Source organism: Strongyloides ratti (genome assembly GCF_001040885.1).
Source record: "Strongyloides ratti genome assembly S_ratti_ED321, chromosome : 2".
Taxonomy (NCBI): domain Eukaryota; kingdom Metazoa; phylum Nematoda; class Chromadorea; order Rhabditida; family Strongyloididae; genus Strongyloides; species Strongyloides ratti.
Genome location: NC_037308.1, coordinates 6765003 through 6792759, shown reverse-complemented (window position 1 = coordinate 6792759; position 27757 = coordinate 6765003). Strand labels below are relative to the sequence as shown.

General features: G+C 23.7%; 10 protein-coding genes across 10 annotated transcripts; 5 read left to right on the top strand and 5 right to left on the bottom strand.

Moving 5' to 3' along the window:
* Positions 1 to 185: 185 nt before the first annotated feature.
* Positions 186 to 918, top strand: SRAE_2000214900 (Ribosomal RNA small subunit methyltransferase NEP1; the record flags this gene model as incomplete). The annotated part of the gene is made up of 2 exons (XM_024653186.1): positions 186 to 293; positions 346 to 918. 2 exons carry the CDS (start codon positions 186 to 188, stop codon positions 916 to 918), a joined length of 681 nt encoding a protein of 226 aa, XP_024506687.1.
* Positions 919 to 1089: 171 nt separating this feature from the next.
* SRAE_2000214800 (Guanine nucleotide-binding protein subunit beta-2-like 1) lies at positions 1090 to 2117 on the bottom strand (the record flags this gene model as incomplete). Its single annotated transcript, XM_024653184.1, has 2 exons — positions 1090 to 1961; positions 2009 to 2117. 2 exons carry the CDS (start codon positions 2115 to 2117, stop codon positions 1090 to 1092), a joined length of 981 nt encoding a protein of 326 aa, XP_024506686.1.
* Positions 2118 to 2671: 554 nt separating this feature from the next.
* Positions 2672 to 11537, bottom strand: SRAE_2000214700 (Centaurin-gamma-1A; the record flags this gene model as incomplete). The annotated part of the gene is made up of 7 exons (XM_024653183.1): positions 2672 to 4968; positions 5634 to 5910; positions 6527 to 6703; positions 8106 to 8164; positions 8317 to 8872; positions 10970 to 10998; positions 11207 to 11537. 7 exons carry the CDS (start codon positions 11535 to 11537, stop codon positions 2672 to 2674), a joined length of 3726 nt encoding a protein of 1241 aa, XP_024506685.1.
* Positions 11538 to 12855: 1318 nt separating this feature from the next.
* SRAE_2000214600 (Hypothetical protein) lies at positions 12856 to 13074 on the bottom strand (the record flags this gene model as incomplete). The annotated part of the gene is made up of 1 exon (XM_024653182.1): positions 12856 to 13074. One exon carries the CDS (start codon positions 13072 to 13074, stop codon positions 12856 to 12858), a length of 219 nt encoding a protein of 72 aa, XP_024506684.1.
* Positions 13075 to 17640: 4566 nt separating this feature from the next.
* Positions 17641 to 19212, bottom strand: SRAE_2000214500 (Domain of unknown function DUF23 domain-containing protein; the record flags this gene model as incomplete). Its single annotated transcript, XM_024653181.1, has 2 exons — positions 17641 to 18537; positions 18586 to 19212. 2 exons carry the CDS (start codon positions 19210 to 19212, stop codon positions 17641 to 17643), a joined length of 1524 nt encoding a protein of 507 aa, XP_024506683.1.
* Positions 19213 to 20940: 1728 nt separating this feature from the next.
* On the top strand, positions 20941 to 21962 carry SRAE_2000214400 (Hypothetical protein; the record flags this gene model as incomplete). Its single annotated transcript, XM_024653180.1, has 2 exons — positions 20941 to 21287; positions 21341 to 21962. The coding sequence occupies 2 exons, from the start codon at positions 20941 to 20943 to the stop codon at positions 21960 to 21962; spliced, it is 969 nt and encodes a 322-aa protein (XP_024506682.1).
* Positions 21963 to 22162: 200 nt separating this feature from the next.
* Positions 22163 to 22980, bottom strand: SRAE_2000214300 (Hypothetical protein; the record flags this gene model as incomplete). Its single annotated transcript, XM_024653179.1, has 2 exons — positions 22163 to 22925; positions 22976 to 22980. The coding sequence occupies 2 exons, from the start codon at positions 22978 to 22980 to the stop codon at positions 22163 to 22165; spliced, it is 768 nt and encodes a 255-aa protein (XP_024506681.1).
* A 1220-nt stretch (positions 22981 to 24200) lies between these two features.
* SRAE_2000214200 (GH23568p) lies at positions 24201 to 25407 on the top strand (the record flags this gene model as incomplete). Its single annotated transcript, XM_024653178.1, has 2 exons — positions 24201 to 24248; positions 24304 to 25407. 2 exons carry the CDS (start codon positions 24201 to 24203, stop codon positions 25405 to 25407), a joined length of 1152 nt encoding a protein of 383 aa, XP_024506680.1.
* A 483-nt stretch (positions 25408 to 25890) lies between these two features.
* SRAE_2000214100 (Nematode cuticle collagen, N-terminal domain and Collagen triple helix repeat-containing protein) lies at positions 25891 to 26769 on the top strand (the record flags this gene model as incomplete). Its single annotated transcript, XM_024653177.1, has 1 exon — positions 25891 to 26769. One exon carries the CDS (start codon positions 25891 to 25893, stop codon positions 26767 to 26769), a length of 879 nt encoding a protein of 292 aa, XP_024506679.1.
* Positions 26770 to 26954: 185 nt separating this feature from the next.
* On the top strand, positions 26955 to 27713 carry SRAE_2000214000 (ShKT domain-containing protein; the record flags this gene model as incomplete). Its single annotated transcript, XM_024653176.1, has 1 exon — positions 26955 to 27713. The coding sequence occupies one exon, from the start codon at positions 26955 to 26957 to the stop codon at positions 27711 to 27713; it is 759 nt and encodes a 252-aa protein (XP_024506678.1).
* Between the last annotated feature and the right edge of the window lie 44 nt (positions 27714 to 27757).

Genomic DNA, 27757 nt, shown 5'->3' with positions numbered 1-27757 from the left:
ATTATGATTATTTTTACATTTTAAATTATTTTTAAAAAAAAATTTATTAATAAAATATTTGTAAATTTTATAAAGTCAAAAATTAACATTTTGATAAACAATGTGTCTTAGAACGAAAACGTGTTTTTTATTTTGACTAATGTTATTCTGCTTTGAAAAAATATTTTTTAAATCTATTATTATCAATGCCATCCGAAGAACCTTTAACAAAAAAAGCAAAAGTTGATCAAGTTGATTTAGACAAAAGAAAATTAATTGTTGTTCTTGAAGATTGCTCTTTAGAAACTGCAAAAGTAAGTAAATTTAATGTTATTTTGTGGTAATTCTTTTTTTTATTATATTTAGGTTGGTGAAAATTATGCTATATTAAGTTCTGATAAACATGTTAAATATTTATTAAAACATAAAAAAGATCCAGCTGAATACCGTCCGGATATATTACATCAATGCTTGCTTAATTTACTTGATAGTCCTCTTAATCGTGCAGGTCTTCTTCAAGTATATTTTAAGACAAAAAAGAATGTTCTTGTTGAAGTATCACCACAATGTCGTATTCCAAGAACTTTTGATCGCTTTTGTGGATTAATGGTTCAATTATTGCATAAGTTACAAATCCGTTCAGCAGATGAAAAAACAAGATTATTACGAGTAATTAAGAACCCTATTAATGACCATCTGCCAATTGGATGTCCAAAAATTTTGTTGTCTGTTAAGGCAACAGAATGTGTTAGACCAAATCAAATTCCAAAAGGTAATCCTAATGATAGTTATGTCATTGTAATAGGAGGAATTAGTAAAGGTAAAATCTCAACAAGTTATACTGATAGAGAAATGAAAATCAATAACTACCCTTTATCTGCAGCATTAGCATGTGCTAAAATTACAAGTGGTTTCGAAGAAGTTTGGGATATTTTATAAATATTTTTTTTATGTTGTTATTTTGTATTGTTTTTTTTATGGTTTCTGTTATTAAAGTTTTAAAAATAAATCAAAAATTCATTTAAGATCTAAAAATTAACAAGTTTTAATTTTAACAAATTATTTAACAGCGAACCAATACCAAAAGAACAGTAAAATATAAAAAAATTCTTAGTTTTTGGCGGCATTATAGACTCTCCAGACACGGATAACATTGTCTGTGTATCCAGCGAAAAGAGTTTGTCCATCAGCAGACCAAGCGATAGAAGTACATTCTGGAGCACGAGCTTTGGCACCTTTAGCAGAAATGTCGATTTTAAGTTCATCAACAATGCGTTTGTGTTCAAGATCCCAAATCTTAACAGTTGATCCAACAGCAGCGCAAAGCCAGTATCTGTTTGGTGAGAAGGCAAGTGCATTGATAACATCATTACCATCAAGAGTGTACAAGTGTTTTCCTTCATTGAAGTCCCAGAGCATAGCATTTCCGTCTTTGCCTCCAGAAGCGCAAAGAGAACCGTCTGGTGAAACAGTAACATCATTGATGTATCCTTTGTGTCCATGATGGTTAGTTCTAAGAGAACAGTCAGTAAGAGACCAGACTTTGACAACATTGTCCCATCCAGCAGAAACAATTACTGGGTTGTGTGATGATGGAGAGAATCTAACAGTTGAGACCCATCCATTGTGAGCATTATCAATAGAGTGTTTGCATTCTCCAAGAGTATTCCAGAGCTTGATACTTCTGTCACGAGAAGCTGAAACAATTTGACGGTTATCAGCTGAAAAAGCAACTGAAAGAACATCATTAGTGTGAGCTTGGAAAGTTCTTGATGTTTTTCCAGTATTTAAATCCCAGAGACGGAGGGTTTTATCCCATGATCCGGTAAGAGCAAATTGTCCATCAACAGATAAGACAACATCGGAAACAAAGTGATCATGTCCAAGGTAAGCTTTATTTGGTTTTCCTGTAAGATATGATCCAGAAACTCCGCTAAAGTCTTTTTCGTAGTTTTCAAGATTCCATGAAATGATAGATTTGTCTAAAATTTATAGTTATTATAAAAATTAACATATAGTATTAACTTACCGCGAGAAGAAGAAACAATAACATTTGGATTGGTTGGGTTTACGGCTATTTGGGTGACGTGCCCTCTGTGGCCAATAAGGTTACCCTCCAATTTCATTTGTTCAGACATCTTTCTGTTCTTTTTTTTGTTAAAACCTGTAAAAAATTATATACAAAAATTAAGTTAAAACAATTTAAACGATCAAAATCCCATTAAAACAAAAAATTTTCTATTTTCGAGATATTTTAAAAATTAATATAGGAAAATATAAAATTAATAATACTATAGTTTTATTATATTTTTTTAAATGTAAAAAACAAAGATAATTTCACAATATGAACTCTTAAAGGCATAAATATTTAGTTCCACTTAAAAATTTATAAAAATAGGGTCTACGGTGTACGTCTTACAACGAGAAAGTATCGACAACATTGGATTAATGTTTATTAAACCGCTGCGGCGTACTTTAACATTTGTACAACTTGAATGAAAATTACCTGTTGGGGTGCATTTAATTATAAATTTTAAATAGGTAAAAAATAAAAGTGTAAAAGGAGAAAAACATATAATTAGGATAAAGTTTATTTTTAATATTTTAAAATAATAATAATATTGTCGATATATTTGTACAATTAAAAAAGAGATTATATAAATGAATTGACAAAATACTGTTATAATCACGGTTAATTTAATTCATATACTTTTCTAAATTGAATTTCTGAGGATACCTCATCTTCTTCATTAAAGTTATAGTTTGCTTTTTGATCCAAAGAACCATCTATATGGAACTTCGATATGGTTGGTCTAGTAACGGAGACTCCTCTTAATGATACTGAATTATCTCCCCTTTGTGTTGTGGTAAAATCACGATTCCCTAAACTTCCAATAATCATTTGATCTACTGATGATGGGGATGTTGTTTTTTTTGGTATATCTTTACATCCATAACCATCTTCAAGTCCATTATGAAGTAATACATCAACACATTCTTTATGACCATTGTTTTTAGAGTACCATAATGCTGAGTGTCCATTTGCATCTAAAACTTTAAAATTTGCATTCCGCCATAAAAGAAGTTGAAGGATTTCAACAGAACCTACAGCACATGCTAAATGTATTGGGGCTCTTTTATCATAATCAGTATACAACCCATTTATCTCTTTGTCACTACATCTTGAAAGCACTAATAAAACATTATAGAGATCTTTTGCAATAATGGAATCAAATAATTGTCTTCCTAAAGTTCTATCAACTGGTATTGCTGGAAGAAAACGTTTCTGTTCATATTTATTTCTAATCCATAATTCCTTGATATCTCTAGTTGAATCTGGTAATGGCTTTTTATCTTTTGGTGCATTATGTTCCCAAATTTTATTTGAAAATGTATTACCAATTGCTTTCATTACAGCTAAATATTCAATTGGCCAATCATCTAATTCAAGTGATCTAACTTTTGATATATGTGTACCAAGATTACGATGTATACCAGAACATTCAATACAAATTAATATTCCTAAATTTATTGAAGCCCATATTGGATTTGTTGCTCTACAATCAGCACATTTATCATTACCAGGAATATTGTGAAGAGCTTCAATTTGTTCTTTCTTACCATGAACTCTAGATGATTTTTCATTTTTCTCTGATTTATTTTCAGTTAAAGCTTTCTCAATCTGTTCTTCTATTTTTGATACCCATTCATCTCGTTCTTCAACATTAGCAGCACAAAAAGCCCATCGTTTTTGATCAAAACATATTATTTCAAATTCACAATCTTCATCTTCATCATTTTTAGTACTTGAACCTAGTCTACGATGGCCTTTTTTCTTTTTTAATACAGAATTACTTCCTGCACTAATTGCATTTATGATAGAAGAACCAGTTGCTCTTGAGATACTTCCAGTAGTTGATGTAACCTGATCACCTCCATCAGATCCACCAGAAGTTCCGTCACCAGCTGACGGACTGACAGTCCCATTTGAAGGAATATCAAGTGTTGGATTAGATAATGATGCAAGAAGTTCATCATTAGGAGCTAATGAATATCTACCTGTTTTAAGTAATGGACCAAGATTTTCTTTACCGCTAGTTGATGGAACAGCAACTGATGCGCGTTGCGTAATTCTTGGTGGACGAGGTCGACCACTTAACCTGACAGTAGCTAATCCTAGAAATACTTCTTTTCCTTGAGATCCCTTATCCATATAATCTTTTAGATTTTGATGATAACATAATCGTCCATCTGAATAAAGACAAACATATTTCTTTTTCCATTCTTTATTTAATGATTTAGTACTTCTTTTATATAATAATCCCTGTTTTATTGGAATAGCTCGACCGCCCCCTAAATTTTGAAGCATCTGTGCAGGTGATTGTTTATCATCATGATGTCTATGAAATATGTTAGAAATACGGCGGTGTTTTCTTTGTGTATTTGGAGTAGATGATGGAGTTGGCATTTTATTACTGCCAGAATGTTGTTGATTAGGAAGAAGATTATTTGTTGTTGGGGTTGTTGTAGTAGTAGTAGTAGTACCTCCTTCCACTGAATCTTGATTAATTGGATTATTTTTAACAATACCACTATATTCTGGTGGAGCCATAGATGGCGGTTTTGAAATTGGTAATGGTGGAATAAATGGTATTGAAGTAGCTGAAGAGCCTCTATCTAATATTTTTTGATTAATTGATGGTGATTCTTTGACAGAATTTAAAAAATTTTGTGAAGATATGTATTGTGAGTGTCGTTTACTTTCACGATCTTTTTCTGTAAGAATATTACTAACACAACTATTTCTTGATGAAGAACGACTACCACGGTTCAATGTTTGAGATGAATGTGGAACAGCGTAATGAGTATTTTGATTTTCGTGACCAGATTCTTGATTAGAATATTGAGATGATGAATTATTTTTTGTACCACCAACAATAGCAGGACTTCCAAATACTTTTAACCGATATAAAACAATTTTAGAGCAAGCTAAAAAAAAATAAAAATAATAAAAATAATATTATTTTTTGAATAATTTATTTTAATATAAAAAAAAATATAGTAATATAAAAATTGTATTAGTAGTACAAAGACACTTTTAAGTAATGATATAATAATAATAATAATAACAAAGATTGTTTATATATAATATTTCACTCTTTAACTATGTAATATAATGGACTATGTGTCTATGTATGTGTGTTTAATGTGAGATCCAAATTAACAGAGCAAAAATTGATGCTCTATCAGTGGTAAGTGCCGTTTTATCAGAGACACAGATATTGAGTTTTTGCCATTAACTCATATATTTCATATATTTTATATATAAAATTTTAATCAATGCTAAAAATGGTAAATTTACTCACGTGGATTGTTGTATATTTTTATGCATGTAACCATAAAAATTATATAAAAGTACTTTATAACTAACAAAGAATTACTAAATAAAATGTGTCCTATTCTAAAGTACAAAATAATATGGAACCAAAAAGATAAAAGATAAAAAAATTGGACCATCATTAAATTAAATATCAAAAATTATACTTATATCAAGAATTAAAAATGATATTAATCTAACAAAAAAAAAAATAAAATAAACATTTAAGTAAATATTTTATAAATAATATATGTTATTTTTTTTATGTAAAACATACCATCTTTGAAAACATTTTCAACATTGAGACCAAATGTAGCACATGTTTCATAATAAGCACATTTTTTTATTTTAACAGCTAATGATCTAGCTTCATGTTCACTAACAACTCGTGGACTACTAGAACTTATTGTATCCAATGAACCAACCAAAATCATTGGACATTCCGACATATTTCTATGTTTTGAAATTGCTTGATAAAAAGTATAAATATATTCAAAAGATTCTCTTGAATCAACGTTAAAAACAAATATCACACCGTCTAACCAATTAGCAAACTAAAAAAAAAGAATTATAAGTATGAAAAAAAAGAGATTAATATATATATATATATAATAAATATAAACATAAACATTTTTATTATAGTACTATTAATTCTAAAAGAGTATTATTAAAATCAAATGAGAATAAGCAAATGGCATAATTTTATGGGTAATCATTATCCATCTGTACAGGTAAAAGACAAGAAAAGATTAAGTCAATTTCTTCATTATTAGGGGTATATCTCAACTCATTCAACATAAACGTCAATATAGAGAGCGATTATGATGTGCAAAAATGGATGTGTCGTCATTAATTGTTCTAAAGTAACAAATGACTTAACAGTAATTGTAGTACTTTTTTAAGTGAATTAAAAAAGTTTAATATAAAAGTATAAAAACAATTGAAAAAGTAGTTAAAGTTTAATTTAAAAGTTTTCAATGAAGAGATAATCGCATCAAATAAAAGTAAACTATAACAGATTTTAAGGTACACCTTAGTAAACAATAAGAACTTTTATCTAATTGAAAATAAATAAAGATAGTTTAAACTACTATAAGTTTTTTTAAAGTAAAAGAAAGGTAAATGTTATTTTATTGTTATTATTATTAATAATAATAAAAAAAAACTTACATTTTTTCCTGGAATTACACTTCCGTCGTCTCTCAATAATAATAAGTAAGATTGTCCGTCTAATACAATTTGTTTTTTAAATCTTCCGCCTTCTGGTGAATCTTCTCTTGAATAAGCTCCTGTTAAAAAATGATTTACAAGTGCTGTTTTTCCACTATGTGGAGTACCAACAATGCCCTGTAAAATAAAAATTAAAAAATGAATATATAATGATTTATAAAAATTTAAAATTATATTTATTTGGTGCCGAAAAGACATCTGTTATATAAATGAAATAATTTAAAAATACTATATTGAAAAAGATTCTTGATTTATTTATAATGACAACTGTATATAATTTAAATAGATTTTACATAAAATAAATAAACAAAAAGAAAAGACACATTAGCAGATTAGAAATATAAATAATATAATGAATGAAAAGAAATCCTAATGAATTAAATTATAAATACTAACATTTCCGAACACTTGAACTACGTAATATTAAAAGGATTTCATGATTTAAAAACTGAACTTAAGTATAGAAATACCTTTAAAGAACAGATTTTTTTAAAAGATTATGTAACATTAGACCGCCAACAAATCATGCCGACACAAAACATGAGCCATATTAATATAAATTAATAGTTATGTATTTACTTATATATAACACACACCGACAAATAACCACAATTAGCAGTCTTATATTTTTCTATTATAATTTAAAAATTTGAAACTATTTCTTGTTTATTATAAAAGCACAAAAGTAATATCAAAATGACAACTTGAACAGATCAACAGATACTAATATGTGATTATGATTCTCATTATTTATTATACCCTACTTAAAATAATAAACATTTCTATATATTAGTTAATTATCAAAAGCTAATATCTAAAAGTAATTAAAAAGTTTTGAGAAAATGACAACATACATTAAAAAAGTATATCACTTATTTAAAATCATGCTGTTTTTATTGCCAAAAGATTTCTCATGAAAAACAGGTGTAAATTTTTTTCAAATTTGATCTTTTATATACAATAAAAACAATCATAATTATATTCACAGAAATCTATTAACAAAATATAAAAACTTTTATTAAAAACAATGGCCTTGTTTTTTTGCTTTTATATGTTTTATCATAAAATAATACCATTATTTACAACTCATTAATTTTTTGTTAATTTAAACATTTATATAAAGAAGAACCATAAGTTTATAAATTTACTATAAAAACTCCTTATGTCAAAATTTAAAATAAATTTATTATCGAAGTTTAAAGTTTAAAAAAAAAAAAATTAATCATATATATCAATATATATATGTCTTATATTTGGTTCTCATGTTTACAACTTCCTAGTTTCAAATTTCACATACATCTAAAAATACCCTACATTTTGTATATTGTATTTGCAAAAAGCGGTCATCCTTTTTATATATAATTTACTTTAATTATAAAACATTTAAAATGTGTATTTAGACAAAGTTTACTGAACAATGATGTAAAAAGTTTACACCAATAATTTAATATATAATAATAAATTAAATTATCAAGATTGCGTAAAGTAATTATAAAAATAAACTTTAGTTAAAACTTACTAATTTCATTTCTGAAACATTTCTGCTTATTGTCCATTCGTGACTGTTGACAAATGCATCTGAAAAAAAGAAAAAACAATAAAATAATTAATTGCCATAAATCATAATAATTCATAGGGGGTTTTAAAAGTTTTATAAAATGAGAATGCACAAATATTTTTAAAATTTATTAACAGATGTTTTTATTATATTATATTTATAACTTTCTCACCTTGATGATATTTAAATGAATCATCCAAATCAGATGGAATTATTTTAATTCTTGATCTTTTAGCCAAAACAGATTTAGGTGTATAATTATTATTAGATTGTATATTACAATAACTTTTATCACAACTTCTCTTACCAAGAATAGAACTTTTTTTATTTTTTTTTAATATATCTTTAGATTTAGGTGTTTTAATAAATAAATCTTTTAATGAGGCAAATGAAGCTTTACTTAAAGAAAGTTTTGATTTAAAAGTTTCAAATTTACTAGATCTTTTCTTGACACTAGTTGTAGATGGTTCATAAAAAGATACAGAATGTAAATTTTTACTTTTAAAATTATTAATAGAAGAATAGGGGGTGATATCTTCATCATCATCATCATCATCTGATGATGAAGAGTTAATAAAAAATTCTTCACATCCTGCACCAATAGTCATATTCATATTAAATTTTGTAGTTACTCCAGCTGAAGATTTAGTTACAAGAGTAGAAGAATTATAACCAGTAAAAACTAATGGTTTTCCATTTCTACCATATATGGTCATATTTATTATAACCTAAGTAATAAAAATTAATTTTATACTATGAAAAAAAAAGAAGAAGTAAGAATACAGTATAAAATATAAAATAAAAAGATAATTTAAATTAAAAACTATTAATTAGTAATGCTGTTTTATTGACAAGGCAATTGGTTAGTGTAAATAAAACAATAGACTATAAATGATAGTAATAAACATTGGCAAAAGGATTAGAAGATTATGAGGACTTTTGAAAAGAAATTTATATGTTCTTCACACCTGCTAGTCAAAAAAAAAAATAAAATAAAATAAAAATAAGAACTGGTGATTGTTATATGAAGGATGATTACTTCTAAATTAGGAGCTGGCGGATTTTGTAGTTCAAAAGAGTGAACAATATTATGTAGTTACTTTGAAAGATAATTTTATTTCTATAATTGATGTGTTAGATCCTGGTGTGAAGAATATGGCAATTAGCGGAAGTCTTTTTTACAATATGGTAAAAGTATATGAATAATTAACCTATCTTTGTATTACTAAACATTTTTAAAGTATGGACATAAATAAAACAAAGAATTATTTTGTTCTTTAGAAGGCTATCAATGGCATAAAAAAAGTTAAAAAGAAAGTTCAAGTGGTTAACAAGTATATCTTTTAAAGAATGCCCTAGATGATCAAATAAGCGTAAATCCTTTTGAATGCCGATATAGACTTAAAAACTTATGAAACTTAATATATATATGTATCATATCCATAAAACTTATTAAAATATAAATTTCAAATAATTTATATAATGTGATTTTTGATTAACCTAAATATATATATAAATAAAATTTTAAAAAAAGTACTATAAACTTTAATAGTAAGTATATTTCAATTTAAATAATTAGAAAAAAATGAAGGAGTGTATGTATAAGAAGAGAATACATTTTGAGTACCATTTAATAAATACAATAAAAAAAAATAAAAAGTGAATTTAAAAATTAATGTACTTTTGTAGTAATATTACTTTAAATGAATAATATATGGTCAAGATGTATTATAAAACTATCCTATTGTAAAAAGATGTTTATGTCAAGTACATTATTGATAATGTAAAACCATTAAAAAAATTGAGTAATAATAATGAATTAATCTATTTAGATAGGTTAAGTATGGGTTTATCTCGTAAAAAGCTTATATATAAATTCAACAAGAATGACATTTAAGTTAATAAAAAGTAAAGAATATAAAAAAATAATAATCAAGAACAAATAAAAGCCTTTAGAACACATGTTATGTCAAGTAAAATTATGATACACGCAAATGTGTGATTTAAACCAGGTAACAGAGTTCAAGAAGCAACAGATGAAAACTATTATGACATGTGTTACTATCATTAACAAAAGCGGTAAGAAATTGGATACTTTAAGATTTGAACTTTAAGTGCTAAAGAAATAATGAAAAAGATATTATATATATATAATAATAATAAAATGTAATTAAATAGTATTTTAAAATTTATAAAAAGTATACATTTAAAAATATTACACATTTTTATTTAATAATAATATTTAATAAAGTAAAAGAATCTTTTAAAAGTAAAATTCTAATACACTAAACTTTGTAATGTGATTAAATGTCAATTAACTTGGGCACAATAAATAATTTATTGATATCTTTTAATTTATTAGAAATTTAATTTAAAAGCAATTATTAAGAATAAAAAACTTTATAATGACTAAAAAGTTAAATAAATGTTGAGATTTAAAAAAAAAATTAGTTATTAAAATGATAATCTTAGGATTAGTATTAATTTGATTATGCCATAACGTACAACGTCATGAATATTTCCTAATTTAGAATAATTAATTATATATTGCCATTAAAATGTCAGATGTTTTTGGAATAAGTAAAATGTCTAACATAATATTTAAAATGTTAAATGTAACTTTAAAAAAGTGTCAGAACATTATCAAGAAGGTGCTAATTAGAGTAAACTTGGAGAGATAAAGTCTTGAATTTCAGTGTCGTAACTAAGGTCACATCCTTATGTAACATGTTAAATAATATACAGAATTGAACTTTTTTTTTTTTTTGAAAATAAATTAAGATTTAAGTAAGTATAATAAATTGTAAAATTACTTCCACACTTACTCCTTCCTTATTCTTGCCATCTTCACATACTATATCATAAAATGAATCATTTTATGACATGTATACACATATACTATACAATCGTTTTAAAAATAATTTTAAGCATAATAAATTTTTGTGTGCACTCTCATTTTATTTAATAATAAATGAAAAAAAAAAGAAAAAGAAGAAGTTTTTTCTTACAGTTAGCCATATATTTATATTTTTAATTTGAATAGTCATAATAACAAAACATACCTGTATTACTATTCATTTTAGATTGCCTCCTCCTTATCAAATCAGTACTCGGTAACTGGATACCTTTAAATGATTCAATATTTTGATAGGAGTTTCTTTTTTTAAAAAATCTATTAAAAGAATTGAATATTATATCATCTTTTGTATTATTAAATAAATCAAAACTTCGTCTATTTTCTTTAAGTAAACGCGTCGGAGATCCATCAATAAATTCAATATCATCATGATGTAGAAAAAATTCATTACCACCAACAGAATTGGAATCTTTTGGTGTTGTTGGTGTTGAAGCAATAACACTACCTTTCCATGATCTCCTCCAAAATGAAGGCATAGTCAAATATAGATATATATATAATAATAATAAGATATGATATGTGTGTAATTATTATTAATAATTATTAAATATAATATAGTAAGGATAAATAAAAATTTTTAAATAAATAATTTTATATACAGCAAAATTGCCTAGAATAAATTTAACAATTTCTTATTTTACATTAAAATAAGTATTCCTTTGTAAAAATATAATTTCTATTAGAAGTAATTAAATAACTCTCTTATGATAATAATCAACTAACATTGATATATCATCAGAGTTGATGTCTCACAGGTTTACACCGAAATATTTGTTAGGGTAAAAGAGAGAGATATAAAATTAAGCAACATTCTATATATATAAAATATACACTATATTTATAATATAATAATATATAACATTTTTATTTATAAATATAGGTATTGTAAAGTCCATTAGCTACTATATGATATAAATAATAAAATAAACTCTTATTTCATAGTTTGTCTTCAAAACTTTATATCATCGTTTTAGGTACTACTTTATTAAAAAGGTTTCTATTTAATAATATAAATATTAAATAACAAAAGAATTATTATTATTATATTTACAATTATTATTTAATAAAATAGTATAACTTTAAAAAAAATAATAAATCAAATAAAAATATTTATAAAAAAAAAATTTATATACTAACAAATTATATATACATACATATTTATTTTAAAAAAAAATATTTCTAATGGAACAAATATTGTAATGAAAATATATATAGGATGACCATCAAAAATAAAGATAAGAGGAATACAAAGATAGAAGTCTATACTTAGTATTATAAAAATGCCATTTGGGAATTGATACTATATGTAATCTTAAAGAAATAACAAATACAAAATGTATAGATTGCCGGAAAAGATAAAATATACAAAATATAAAAGTAGCTTTACATTTCATTTTTATATATATTTTTAAAGTTTTAAATAATTTAATTTCATCTCCCATTCCATTTTTGGAGGAAGGAACTGGAATTTATATATATATAATTGGGGTACACCAATATTTTAGGTCTAGTCAATTGAAGTTAGTTTAGATAAAAATTATTACTATATATTATTATTATTATAAACATTATTTGTAATAACAATCACGTAAAATCATTAATATATATATAATTCTACAAATATATATATCATTATCTTTATTTAAAAAAGAACAGATAATTTAGTGCTATAATCACTATATTTGAGGAATTTTATGTTTAATGATTAATTGAAAATCTATCAAACAAGATCAAATCAAACATTAATGTAAATATAATATATGGCTAACTATCTTTTTTTTTTTTTTCTTTCATTTATTTATTTATATTTAAAAGTTTTTTTTTTTTTATAAACGAACCTTCTAGAGTCATCATATGATCTCTTAGTTGGGCTCTTGTTGAGAGATCAGGAATAAATTCTAATAAATCATAAATAGCATAAATACATGGATGAACAGATTCAAAACGATCGATTTCATTTCTAATCTCCTCTGATATAGATCCACTTGATTGAATAACAGTTGATGAATGCATATGATTGCTCTTGAATAGTGTATCTTTATAATTCATTGATATATATAAATATAATAAAAATTTTAATACATAATTTTGTTAAACAGTATACCGTCCTTCAATTATTAAAAAAAATAAATTTTTTAAAAACTAAAAATATAAAAAAAAATAAACAAATAAATTAGTTATTGTAAAGTTAAAATTAGTTATTTATAGGTAATAATATAAATCGAAGTATATTATATTTTTAATAGAATAGTAACATGATAGAAAAAAAAAAATTAAAATATATAACATGTATGTTGTATATAATGTATATTTAACAAACATTAATCTACATAAAACTTTTTAGTTATTTTTCATTAAACTACTTTTCGACAAAAAAATATATGTCATATTAAAAAGAAAATTTATATAAAGCTTAAAATAAATTATATTTTGTCACATTTTATTATTAAAATAGTTATGTAACATTTACAATAATAATAATTTAATATGAAGTTATTATATGTTGATTTTATTTAGAAAAACTTTATATATAGGTATTAATGATTTTATAGTAATAATAACTTACAAAAAAAAAGTTGTAAAATGAGGTTATATGGGAGAGATGGCAAGTTAAATCCCCCATCAATTCATATTTTCGATCAATTGTGTGGTGAGTTAAAATGTTGTAACAGTACAATGTATAATTTTTAAAATTTACTGAGAAAACAATAAAATTGTTAGAAAGTAAAAATGTGTTTTTAATTGGTGGAAAAAAATTTCTATCAATTTCTTTATATATAATAGGATGTCATAATTATTTCAAATATAATCAAAATTTTATAGAATAAGTATAATGTGATAAGATATTAACAAATATATATTATATATATACATAAGGGAACATTTTTACAAAGTGACAATGACAACACGCATATGTAACTGCATAGACACTCTCTTTCTTACAATATAGAGGTAGTGAGGTTGTCATTTATATATATTGAAAAAAAAAAATTTTTTTTTTTTTAGTACCATTCAAAGATAATGTAAAATGACCATTCCCGCGACAAATCACTTTTTTTTCGCGGAATATCTATATTGTAATAATTATAATAAAAGAATAATATTAGTTAAAAGAAAAAAATTAATAATAAAAACAATATTTTATTAATATTTCTAAGTTAAAAAAATTTTTTTTTTCATTTAAAAGTTATTATATAAATATTATATCTATAAATTTTTAAATAAATAAATTTAATTATAAGTATGATACGTTAATACTATTATTATTATTATTAAAATAATATTAAGATTTTATTGAATGAAGTTATATTCGCTGCAGGTTTTAAGAACGCTTTATAATAAATGCCATAATTAAAATAGGTCAAATTATTTATAATGAAATCAAACAAGCAATATTATTGCCTTCAGCAAATTATTAAAAATGATGCAAAAAAATAAGAAGAAATTTTATCTAATTATAAAGTTTACATTGTATTATGTCATAATGTAAACATTTTTTTTTTACTATTGTTATCTTTTTTTTTTATTATTAATTATTTAATATAAATAATGTATGTATATGTTTAAAATAATTATTTTTTTTAAATTAACAAAAATAACTTTTTTATCTAATAACTTATAAAAATCAATATTTTTTATAATTTTTTAACGGCCTTTCTACAACTTTTTATTATTTAAATAAGAATTTAAAAAAAAAATGCTTTTTTTTTATACAAAGAAGGCATAAATAAATAAAAAATATTTTATCATTTATTAATTAGAAAAAAAAAAATAGATTCTAATGTTATAAATAAATAAATAATATATATTACTTTTCAAGTTAAAAGAAAAATTTAATTATTTTAAAATATATTATTTTATTTTTAAGATAAAAATTATTAAAACTTTAAGATAATGTATTATTATAATATGGAAAAAAAAAATTTTTTTTTTATTTATTGTCTTTAGAATATATTGTTAAATGGAAGTTGGTGAAATATATGATAAGAATATTATGAGAAAACTTATTTATATATATGTATGTATATATATATATTTATGAAATAATAAAATTTATATAAACTTGAATGATATCTTAATAGTAAAAATTTTATGATATAAATGTAGTAGTTTAGAATGATATATGAAACAGTAACAATGTGATAAAAATTAAAAATATTAAAAAGGTAATAAATTTAAAATTCTATTGTTAAAAGATAATTATATACATTAAAAATAATCGGGTTTTTAGTATTATTTATATTTGAATGATGTTATATAAGAAAAAGAATAATAGTTGGCATGATTTAAAATCATGAGTACTTGATATTAAAAAAAAAATTTTTTTTTTTGAAGAACATCCAAATTAGTATAAATAAGAGGCAATAAGTATAGTATAAAATGTTTGATTTATTATAAATATGTAATATATGAAGTGCGTGATGATGATGGCACTATATTGTATTGTTTTTATAAATTGTTGAATTATATATTATATCAATAACATGATTGAAAAGAATTATATCAATGAATTTTGGTTAAATAAACATTGTCATTTTAAATAAAAGATTATATGGATTATTTAAGAATATGTCTAAATGTATATAAATGCTATTAAAAATAATTAGTTTATCTGGATAAATGATATATAAAGATTATGAATAAGAAAATATTACAATAGATTAGATTAATAAATCTTCTCTGAATATATGTATATATATATATAAATATGTATAAAATTATTTATAGATATAATCTAAGAAAATGACTTTTATTAACAACCATATTTAATGAATAAAAAGTAAAATAACATTCTTTATTTTATTAATAGTTCGGGTAAGCTTTTTATACAAAACGCTCCATGACCATAACACTTATACTATTTATCCATTTTTATAGATACATTAACTGATACCTATTAAGACAACAAAAGTCAATTCAAGCATATGGTTAAGGTGCGAAAGACACCTTAATCAGCAGGATATTATTTAAATTAACTTTCAAGACATATGACATTTTTAGATGAAAGTAAATAAATAATGTTTACAATTCTTAATGAACATAAAGGTAATTAATTTATTATAGAAAGAAGAATAAAAAGAAATCGAGAATAAGATAATGATTCATTATAATAATTATAAATTAAAATATTTAGTTAATCTATTTTCTTAAAATATATTATTTATAAAAGTCATTGTCTTAAATATATAAATGTTTCTAACATAAATTAATATGATTAATTTTATCACCATTAAAATTAACTTTTTATTGTCAATAAAATATATTTTTAATAAACTTCTTTTATTTATTGTTACTCTTATAAAATATTATTATCCAAAATGTCTATATATAAATATATATATAAAATTTAGGTAATTAACAATTTTTATTTATCAGTAATTAAAATTATCTAATAAAACATTCATATATACATATCTACTAAATATCATTCATTACTTATTAAACATTTATCAAATAATACATTTATAAAATCAAAATGTTAGATAATATTTTTGTATAAATTTAATATTTATATTGTAGGATGAATTTATCACATTTTTGTAAAAAAAAAAGTTAGAAATTATTTATTAGTCATACTAAAAAAAAAAAGAAAGAATAACAAATTTTTGTTATTTTAATGTTTTGTTTTAAACATAAAATTATTATTATTTGTCATATTAAAAGATTAAAAAGATATTATTTACTTTTGATTTATTTAATCAACAATAAATTATTCATTTTCAACATTTTTATTTCAAACCTGGTAATAAAATTTCAAAATTTTCTAAAATGTATCATTAAAACATCTTCTTTTTTTAATAGATACTTAAAATTTAAATCTCTTTGTTAGATTATTATCATAACAACAAAAATTCATTTACCATATAATTCTAATGAAAAATATGGTTGAGTGTATTAAAATATTAAGAAAAATATTAAAAATGTGGAGAAATTATTATTATTTTATCATTGACATAAAGTATTAAAGATTTAAAAATGATATAATAATAAGATAAAAACATATCTTATTTGTCAAAATATTTAGACTTTAAGTAATAACATAATAATTAATTTTTTTTTGTTACTTTAAAATTAATAAACAAAGAAATAAAAATAAAATGTAATATTCTAAAATAATAAGACAAATCAAATGTCTAATATATAAATAATATTAATTACTTACTTTTATCTTTTTTAAAAATAAAATATCATCTGTTTGAGAGTTATCAATTTATATAGAAATAATTTTAAATTAAAAATATGTATGATAATAGTTTTTTCTTATTGAAGCAAATATATTCTTACTATTTTAAATCAAATAATCTTTATTGTTGTATTTTTAATTGATAAGAAATTTTATAATATTTATATTGTTTAAAAACAGAAAGAGTATTAATGATTTTTATTTTAATAAAATGACATATAATTTTTTTATTAAAGAATTTTTTTAATGTTTTTACAGTAAAAATTTTACAATGTTTAATTAAGTAATTTTATTTGACATGAAAAAAAATAGTATTTTTAAAATTAATTTGTTTATTTAAAAAAAAAAAAGTCTATAAAATAATTTAGAAGTAGTGTAATTAAATTTTTTAATTATTAATACATACAACCATTCATTGAATAAATTTCAACTGTATTTGTTTTTTTAAACATTACAAGATTATTTTCAAGATTATAAATTTTATAAATATTTTTTGCTGAAAGGCATGAAACATTAGAAATTTCTGGAAAAGAGCAATAATTATAATTTTCAATACAAACATCATTCCGAAGCCACAACTTTTCTAATAATTCTTTCTTACATGTTAACACTTCATTTTTAAAAAAATAATTTGTATTAAGATTTTTAAATAAAGTGTTATTTTTTATGTTATCATTAAATGATTTATTAATTTCATTTATTTTTTCTATAGTTAACCAATAAAATATTGAATGATTTTTGATTTCATTTGTATTAAAGTATGTTGTTTCATTGTCATTTAGTAATGTAACTTTAGTATTGTGAATTATATAGTTTAATTTTGAGGGAATAGAAACAACATTTGTATTTGATTTAAAATATGAACCAAAATGTTGATGGGTTCCTTTAGTTTTTTTTGGAATTATTACTGATTTTCCAAGATTTCTTTTATGTTCTGAAATTTTTAATGATAATAATGTTGATTTAATGTTGTAAAGTGAAGGATTTTTATACATTTCTGAGGATGCATCATATCTATCAAATACAAATGAATTAGCATGTGGATTTAAAAGTGAAAAATAATTTAATTCACTTAATATATTTGTACTTAATCTTGGAATATACAATTCATCACTATCAATAACAAGTACAAATTTAGCATTTCTATATTTTAACAAACAATCATTTATAGAAGTAATATAATTTCTTGTTGGTATTTCTAATTGAATATCAAAACCAAGCATTTTTGTTAATTCATCACTTACAGTAGGACCAAATAAATCTAATTTTATAGTACCATCATTTTCATATTCCTACAAAAAAAAGAAGTATACAAAAAAATTTTTTTTGTTTAAATTTACCCTTAATAAATTGTATATTTCTGTTCTTCCTGATCTCCAATAAAGTTGTTGAATTGATGCACCAAAAAATTTGTATAATTCAATTGCAACAATAAGATTTTGCCACTCATCCAACATAAATGAATGTCCATAACATACCGCAAGATCAACTGGTTTTTCAGGTTTTTTTAAAAATACTTCAACAAAAGATTTTTCATGATTTACCTCTCTAGACAAATATAAGTATGAAGAATTTTTTTCAATATTACACTCACTTCTAAAAACAGCCCATTGACATTTATCTTCATTAACAAACAATGGTGCAGCCAACTCAATTTTTGCCTTTGAAATTGTTCCATCTCTTGAATGACACAATATTTTATTATAATTGGGAAAATTTATATCACCAGTAAATAAAGAAACGGCTGTATTATTACCAAACAATGGATCATCAATAATTAAATATGTTTCATGTAGTAAGAAAACTTTTTGATTAATACCATTTTGTTTCTTCAATATATTTCTTAAATTTAACTCTTTAACAATAATATGATATTTTTTGTCATTTTTATATAATTTAAATAATATAATAATAGTTATAAAAATAAAAAAAGTACATATTTGTAACCAAAACTTGGAACGCTTCATATGACAAGATGAAAATTACTATTATAAAATTATATATAGTTATACTTTTAATGTTTTTAAAAAATTTTTATCAAAATGTAATATCATTAATTTAATTTAAAAGATAGACATGACATAGATTATGGAGGAAGATAAAGTTAATATATAGAATAAATGTCATTTATTATTCTATTCATAAAGATCAAATAGGATTTACCACTAGAATCTGATCATTAGAATTTATACCGTTTTTTTTTCAAATCTATACCAATATTTTAAAGGAAATACTTTTAAAAATAATACTACAGCAAGTAACTGTACTTTTTTTTATAATCTTAAAAAAAATAATCATTGAATTGTTTAATATTAATGATTTTCAATAAATTTTTTTTTTAATTATTAAAAGACAATTTATGATCTTTTTTTTTCATGATTTAATGACACTTTTTTTGTATACTATTAAACACGACAAAAAAAACTATGTCTTTTTTTTGTGTTTGGTAAATTTAATACTTTTATGATAGATTCCATTTTTTGTTTCATTCATCCACTAGCCTTTTTTTCTTTATAACTTAGAAATAATTGATATTTAATGTTTACATATTATAAAAATTTATTTAAATAATTTCTCTACTATTATTTTATGATAACAAATTTTTTTTTAATTTGAAAACAAAAACAAATCCATTTAATAGCTCTTGAAATATGATGAATTTTGAGTATCATAAACAATATCTTATTATTTCAGAAGTTAAAGATAATCAAAGTTAGGGACGAAAGTGAAAAATATTTTTTGATAAAAATTGGCTTTTATAAATTATGTTGTTTTTTTAACATTAAATAACTAATTCTAGATTACTTTTTTTGTTAAAAATAAGTTGAAAAAAGTTTTAAAACTATAATTATAACTTAAATGAATGAGTTTCTAGAAGTATAAAGTTTGATACACTGGAATAGTATTCAATTTTGAATGTAGTTATCAGTAGAAATATTATTTAACATTCAATGGTTCTTGAATTATAATAATTTATATTTTTAACGTTTATTTTTAATCATAGTTTTAAGAAATTAAAAAAGTTCAGAGATATATAAATGTTTTGAAAATGATTCCTATATGCAGATTAATTAGAAATCAATTGTGAAAACCTGGTTGTTTTAATTTCTAGGTTGAGAAAAAATATTGCCTAAGACAGAAAATTTTCTAAAATATTTACTGTTCATAATTTTCTAATACCTTAACTTAAAATTTATACTTTTAAAGTTTGTTTCAAAAAAATAACTTCAATATTATATCCTCTTTGATACTTAACAATTTATTTAAAACAATTTAAATTTTAATGATTTTATAATAATCTTTTAAAACATTGTTATGTATAGTATTGAAAGATTACAAATTTTATGCACAACTTTATATGAATATTAAAAAATGAATTTAAAAAAAATTTAAAGGACTATTTTTTTTTAATTATTCATAAATACTCACATTTAGAAAGTGGAAATTCAAGCAAATTTTTACCCTAATTGTTTTTTTTTTTATTTTTCAATAAAATATAATGTTTGTTTTTTAGTATATTTGTTTGTTTTACTTTGTTTATTTTGACCTTTTCTGAGTTTTATAAAAGTTTTAAGACGAAAGATATAAATATACGGATGTAAATTGGAATATTATTACTCTAGTTTGAATGATATATTACTCATTGTATTATCATGGATAATGCATCTTGCTGTAGTCAAAATAGTTGTATTTCCATGGCTTCAAGTTTCTCAAAAGTTAATAATTTACTCTTATCTCCATTAACCACAATTAAAAGTTCCACACCAATAAAAAGTAGGAGGATACCAATAGTAGTAACTCCATTACGTCGTAGCATTCTACGTACTCATTCTTGTTCATGTACTAACAACCCTTTTTCTCCTGGAATATCTGATGGTTCATTTGGTTTACATATAAATGGAAATGATTTCAGTCCCAGGATGTTTGAATATAAATCAGAAGATGGAGATAATGAAAATATGTTTGCTTGGAATATAGATCAAATGTCTAAAATACAACCAATTTCAATTTCTGAAGAAAATATATGTTGTCATGGTTCACCGTTAGTTTATTTTATTATTTATTTTTTATAATTTTAATGGTAATAATTTTTAGGAATGTCAAAAGACATTTAGATTTACGTGAAAAAGTGATGAAATATTTTAAAGAAAATCATCATATACCATCACCAAATACATCTCGTTGTCTTGGATACAGTAAAGATTTAACAAAAACTCCACTAACATCTAAAAAACTTCGTAATCCTAACACATCAGTGACTTTATCAGGTTCGAGGAGTATCTGTATTTACAGACGTCGAAGTAAATCATTCACAGAAAATCTTCCTTGTAGTATAGATTCTGGCAGAGTGACACCCAAATTATCAAAACGAGTTTTAGAATTAATTCAATCACCTATTAATAAAAGTACTAGAAAACCACCAGAAGAAAATGGTAATTCATCTAATATGAATTTATATTTCCCAGATGAAGATAGTGATTTCAATAAAGAAACATCATTATCTGATAGTGATAATTATATACCAGTTATTAAAGCGGGTGAATTTTTAGATACGGATAGTTCATTTTTGGAACTAGTAGGTGAGGAAGATTATTTGAATCAGAAGGCTGATTTTGACATTAGTGCTATTGAGTATGATTCTTTTCGCCTTAATCTTATGATGTCTCCAATTTCTTCAAATTCTGAAATTGATATAAACAATGTTACCGAACTTTAATTCTAATTAAATGTTTTACAGCTATTTTTAATGTCTTTATAATTTTAATTTTGTAAAATTTTGTGTACAAGTATGTTACTTATTGTTATTTATTTTCTGTAAATCAAATAAAGTTATCAAATCGAATTTTAATGTTATATTGTATTATAAAATGAAAGAAAAAAAAATAATAATTGCTAAGATCAATATTTGAAGGAAGATTATATATTATATACAGATGTTGATGAAGTAACTATATTTTGTTTTGGTGGTACTCCTCCTGGATATACAGGTTCTCCACCAATTGATTCAAAAAATTTTTTGTTTAAATTTTGAGTGTCTAAAATTCTTTGAGGATCTGTATATTTATCACCTCTGTAGTCTGGAAGAAATCCAGGATTTGCTGATTGCCATAATGGTCCATTTCCAGTTTGTAGATTTGTTAGAATTGGAATATTTGTAACAGTTGTACCCGGAATATAACCATTATTTAAAACTTCGTAACCTGTAGTACTGATTTCATATGTATTTGGAACAAAATAATCTCTTTGAACATGATTGGGATATACACTTGTAGTGTATGAAGGATTTTGATCATTATAATTATTTCCATTACTCATTTGATTTCCATTTTCTGTATATGAATTAGAATTTTGTTGATTATTATTGTTTAATGAAGATGAATCTGAATTTTGTTGGTTTGAGTAATATGTATTTGTAGAATTATTAACACCATTTTTAGGTGGAACACCTCCAGGATATGTAGGTTCACCACCAATACTATCAAAAAATGGTTTATTTAATGCTTGTGTATCTTTGATTCTTTGTGGATCTGTATATTTATCACCTCTATAATCAGGAAGATAACCAGGTTCAGCATTATTATCCCATCCAACTACAGCTTGTCTTTTAAATCTATCGTTTGGTATAATAAATCCATGAGTATCATGAAGGAATATAATTAATTGAAAGAAAATAATGAGTCTAAATAAATTGATATATGAAAATTTTGAATTTTTAAAAGTATAACTTACTTCATTTTATTCGAGGTAAAATAAAAAAAGTGTCGTATGAAATATTTTAGGATAATATTTTCTAATTTTTCTTTCTTTTATATAAGAAAAGTATGATTTTAAGAATCTATTTTAAGGCGGGTATATTTACCTTCTTTGTGTAGTTGTAACATAATCTAACAAATAATAATTTACTTTTAGGAAAAAAAAAATTAACAAAATGTAAGAAAGTTTATAAATAGAAAAGTTTAATTGATAAATTGTTTGATCTTTAAAAAGTTAAAGTATTAAGAATATATAAGAAAATATTTCAATTGTTTGATTGGAGTTATTTTATATAATATTTGAAAATAGAACACAGAAAGCAACTGTATCCAAATATTAGAAGTTAAATATGTTTATATTAATTGCTTGAATTTCTTTATTTAATGTAACATTTATTTAAAAAACCATTTTTTTTTTAATGATCTTCATTTTAAAATAATGTAATTGATAATTGTTAATTGGATTTTAATATTTATAAGTACTTTATATATGAGTAATTAATCATGTTCAAGTTGATTTTGAACAAATATTTTCCATTATTCTTAAAATTTTAATCTTTATATTTACTCCACCAACGCTAAATAGAGGTATCAAAGGTGTCACGTGTCATTGAAATATTACTCCTACAACCTTATTGTTGATAAATTTTACCTATCATTTTAAATACTTTGAAGAATGTAATTTATTTTTAGAAAAAAAGGAAAATTTATTTATATATTATTATTGTTGTAAATAATTCAAAAGTTTTTTTTTAAGTAAAAAATTTATTTATTAAAGGAATTTATATTTTAAAATAATCATTTAATATTATTTCAATATTATATTAAAAAATTTTTTTTAACAATAAATAAATAAATATTATTGTTTGATTTTGAGAATAAAAACATTCTAAGAATTAATAAAAATAATATATAACTAACACAATATATCGTAAAAATGGACCGGCTGTTCTCGTTGTCTCTTACTTTACAAATATCGCCAGTTGTAATGCCAATCAATGAATATATTAAATGCAATGTTTCTATATTGAAGTCGTCCAAGATGAAAGTTAAAACAGCTAAGAATAAATAGTATAGTGACTTGCTAACATATTGTTCTGGCAAATTTATTTTTAAAATATTGATAAGCATATTTATTTTCCAGATTTTATTATTTTTATTATCTATAAATTTTAATCATTTATAAAAGTGCAATTTAAATAATGTCCTATTTGGTTGATCATAGAAATCAACAACATCATCATCATAAAGTAAGATTAACTATATATATATATGTTTTTTAAAATTATTATTATTTTTTTTTAGGATGAAGATACAAATCGTTCTAATAGTGGAACATTACTTTCTAAAATTAGTACTTTAGGAAGAAAAAAGAAAACACCAAAAGAGGGATATAATGATATGAGAGATGGTCATCATCAGGAGAGGGAAGAAGAACCACCTCATGTTGATCTTTTTGTAGAGGCAAAAGAAGTTATTGATTCACCAGCATTTCTTAAACAACAAGAATATGAATTAGATGATGGTGAACAAAGAAGATTTATAACTCTTGAATCAAAAAATGATGTTAGAGTAAGAGAAATTTTTGATCTCTTAAAAACATGGCTTAATCAAGAACTTGCCAGAGAAAGAATTGTTGTTAGAGATCTTCAGGAAGATTTATATGATGGACAAATTATTCAAAAATTAATTGAAAAGTTAGCCGACATTAGAATTGAGGTACCAGAAGTCTGCCAATCTGAGGAGGGACAAAAACAAAAACTTCAAATAATTATTAATGAAGTAAATAGTCAATTAGGAGGTTTTTCAAAAGAAATTCGTTGGACAGCCGAATTAATACATAAAAAAGACCTTCTTGCAATTGTCCAACTTTTAATTCAAGTAGCACTTTTTTATCGTGCACCAATACGTTTTCCAGAAGATGTACATGTTCAAATTTTAGTTGTCCAAAAAGATAATGGTCATTTTAGTAGTGGATACCAAACAGAACAACTTACAACTCGTCAAAAAGAGTTAGCTCCAAAAGGTGAAAGAGATGCATTTGATACATTATTTGATTATGGTCCTGATAAATTAGCTCATGTTAAGAGTTCCCTTGTAGCATTTTGTAATAGGCATTTAAATAAGATTAATCTTGAAGTTACTGATTTAGACTATCAATTTCAAGATGGTGTTTTTCTAATCTTATTAATGGGATTATTAGAAGGATATTTTGTACCATTATATTCATTTCATCTTCAGGTTACAGATCATAAAGATAAAATTAAAAATGTAGAATTTGCATTTTTCTTAATGGAAGAAGCTGGAATGTCAAAACCAAAATCACGAGCTGCAGATATAGTTAATGGAGATGTTAAAAGTACATTAAGAATTCTTCATTCTCTTTTTACAAGATATAAGCATGTTTAATAATAAAATTTCTATATTAAAAATATCATAATGAACATGCCTTATTAATGATTTAAAAAAAAATATATTTCTTTCTTTTAAATAATAAAAATAATACTATTTTAAATAATTAACTACTTTTTTTTTACATCAAAAACAAAATAAATTTATAATTTACTACGAAATGTTTCACTTTTAAAACAATCTTGATTAATCAAGGCAACCTCCTTTTATAGATGAAATATATTTACGCACATTTAAAAAGTTAAAAAAAAAGTTACAAATAATATTATAAATAAATTCTTAATAAAAATAAATATCAATGTCATAATAAAAATGGTAGTATAAAAAATTACCAAGGTCCTTTTATTTACTATATTTTACGTGAACAAGTTTTGGTTATTCTTAATGGAAAATTAAACAAGTTTTAAAAAGTTTAAGATAAAGGGAGTATTTAAAGAGAAATTTTAATTAAATATTATCATTTCTCATTTAATTAGAAAAATGGCAAAGTTCTTAGTTGGCTTAGCTTCATTCGGTACTACAGCCGTTATTATTGGTGCTTTATTCGTATGTGGAAGTCTCTTTAATGAGATTAACACTATGTATGATGATGTCATGACTGATATGGCTGAATTCAAAACTATTGCTAATGATGCTTGGAGTGATATGATTAGAGTTAATGCTGAACGTAAACCACTTACATTCGATATGTTGATTGGAAGAAACAAACGTCAAGTTGCATGTAACTGTGGTGCTCGTGCTGCTAACTGCCCACCAGGACCACCAGGCCCACCAGGTTTACCAGGAGCTAATGGATTAGATGGTAACCCAGGAACTGACGGAAACCCAGGAACAGACGGTATTGCTGTTGGAAACCCATCAATGACTGAAACTGGATGTATCAAATGCCCACAAGGTGCCCCAGGACCACAAGGACCAGATGGACCAGTAGGACCAGCCGGACCTGATGGTCAACCAGGTGCTCCAGGAGCTCCAGGAAACGATGGACAACCAGGTACCCCAGGACCAGCAGGAGATGCCGGTGCACCAGGAGCCCCAGGAAATGATGGACAACCAGGAGTTCCAGGAGCCAACGGAACAAGAGGAAAAGGAAAACCAGGACCACCAGGACCAGCTGGAGCTCCAGGAGCACCAGGTAACAATGGAGCCCCAGGTGCCGCCGGTGCCCCAGGACAAGATGGAGCACCAGGACCACAAGGACCAGCCGGAAACCCAGGAACTCCAGGACAAGACGGAGCACCAGGAGTTCCAGGTGGACCAGGAATTGTTGGATCAGATGCCGCATACTGTCCATGCCCACCAAGAAGTGCCGCCATTGAATCTAACCCACAATCACAATACAGATTGAGAAAGGCTTAAATTTCAAAAATTAAATTTCTTTATTTTTTTTAAAAATGATATAATTTTAGAAACAATAAAGCATCTTCAATTATCATATTTATAACTTGTAATTACAAGTAGCAAGTTTTCTTAAGTAGGTCTAGTTTCTTTTCTTGTGATTAGTATAAAGGTAAAAAAATTATTGTAAATTTATTATTTTAAAAATGAAATTATTTATTATCATTCTTTTGATAAAAATTTTCATAATTAATATATATGGTGCTGGATCTTGTGATTATGAAATTGCTACTAGTATTTGTACTCAATTTCAAGATATTGGAACACCAGCAAATCCATTAATTATATATAGATGTCGTTCAAATGGAAGAACATTATGGTGTAGAGAAGAATATGATGCTGCTGGTGCACCAACAAATTATTGTTGTAGTAATATTAGAAATTTCAATACAGCTTTAGATGAATTAGAGGATCTTTTTAATAATGATAGATTTGGAACACCACTTGATCCTGATGAGTATACTACTTGTGTAGATAATTATCCTAATTGTAAAAATATGCTTCAATATTGTAATGTTGTTATTCATCAAACAAATATGAAAACTAATTGTGCACTTTCATGTAACTTTTGTGGTCCTAATGTTGGTTTACCAGTAAAAGTTCAAAATTTAAAAAAACAATGTATAGATAATCCAACAGCTAATTGTTATAAATTAAAATATTTATGTCAAGATACTAATTATTATGATTTTATGGTAAAAGAATGTCCAGTAACATGTAATAAATGTAGTGATCCACTTGATTGGAATAATCAAACTTCAACAGCAAGTACACCAACAAGAACAATAATAATATGTTATGATAGAGATAAAAAATGCCCAACATCCAGAAGTTTTTGTAATAATTCAATAAAAAAAAATTATTACAGACATGCATGTAAACGTTCTTGTGGTTACTGTCATTAATAATTATTTATTTTAAATATTTAAAACTTTTTTTGTGACAAATG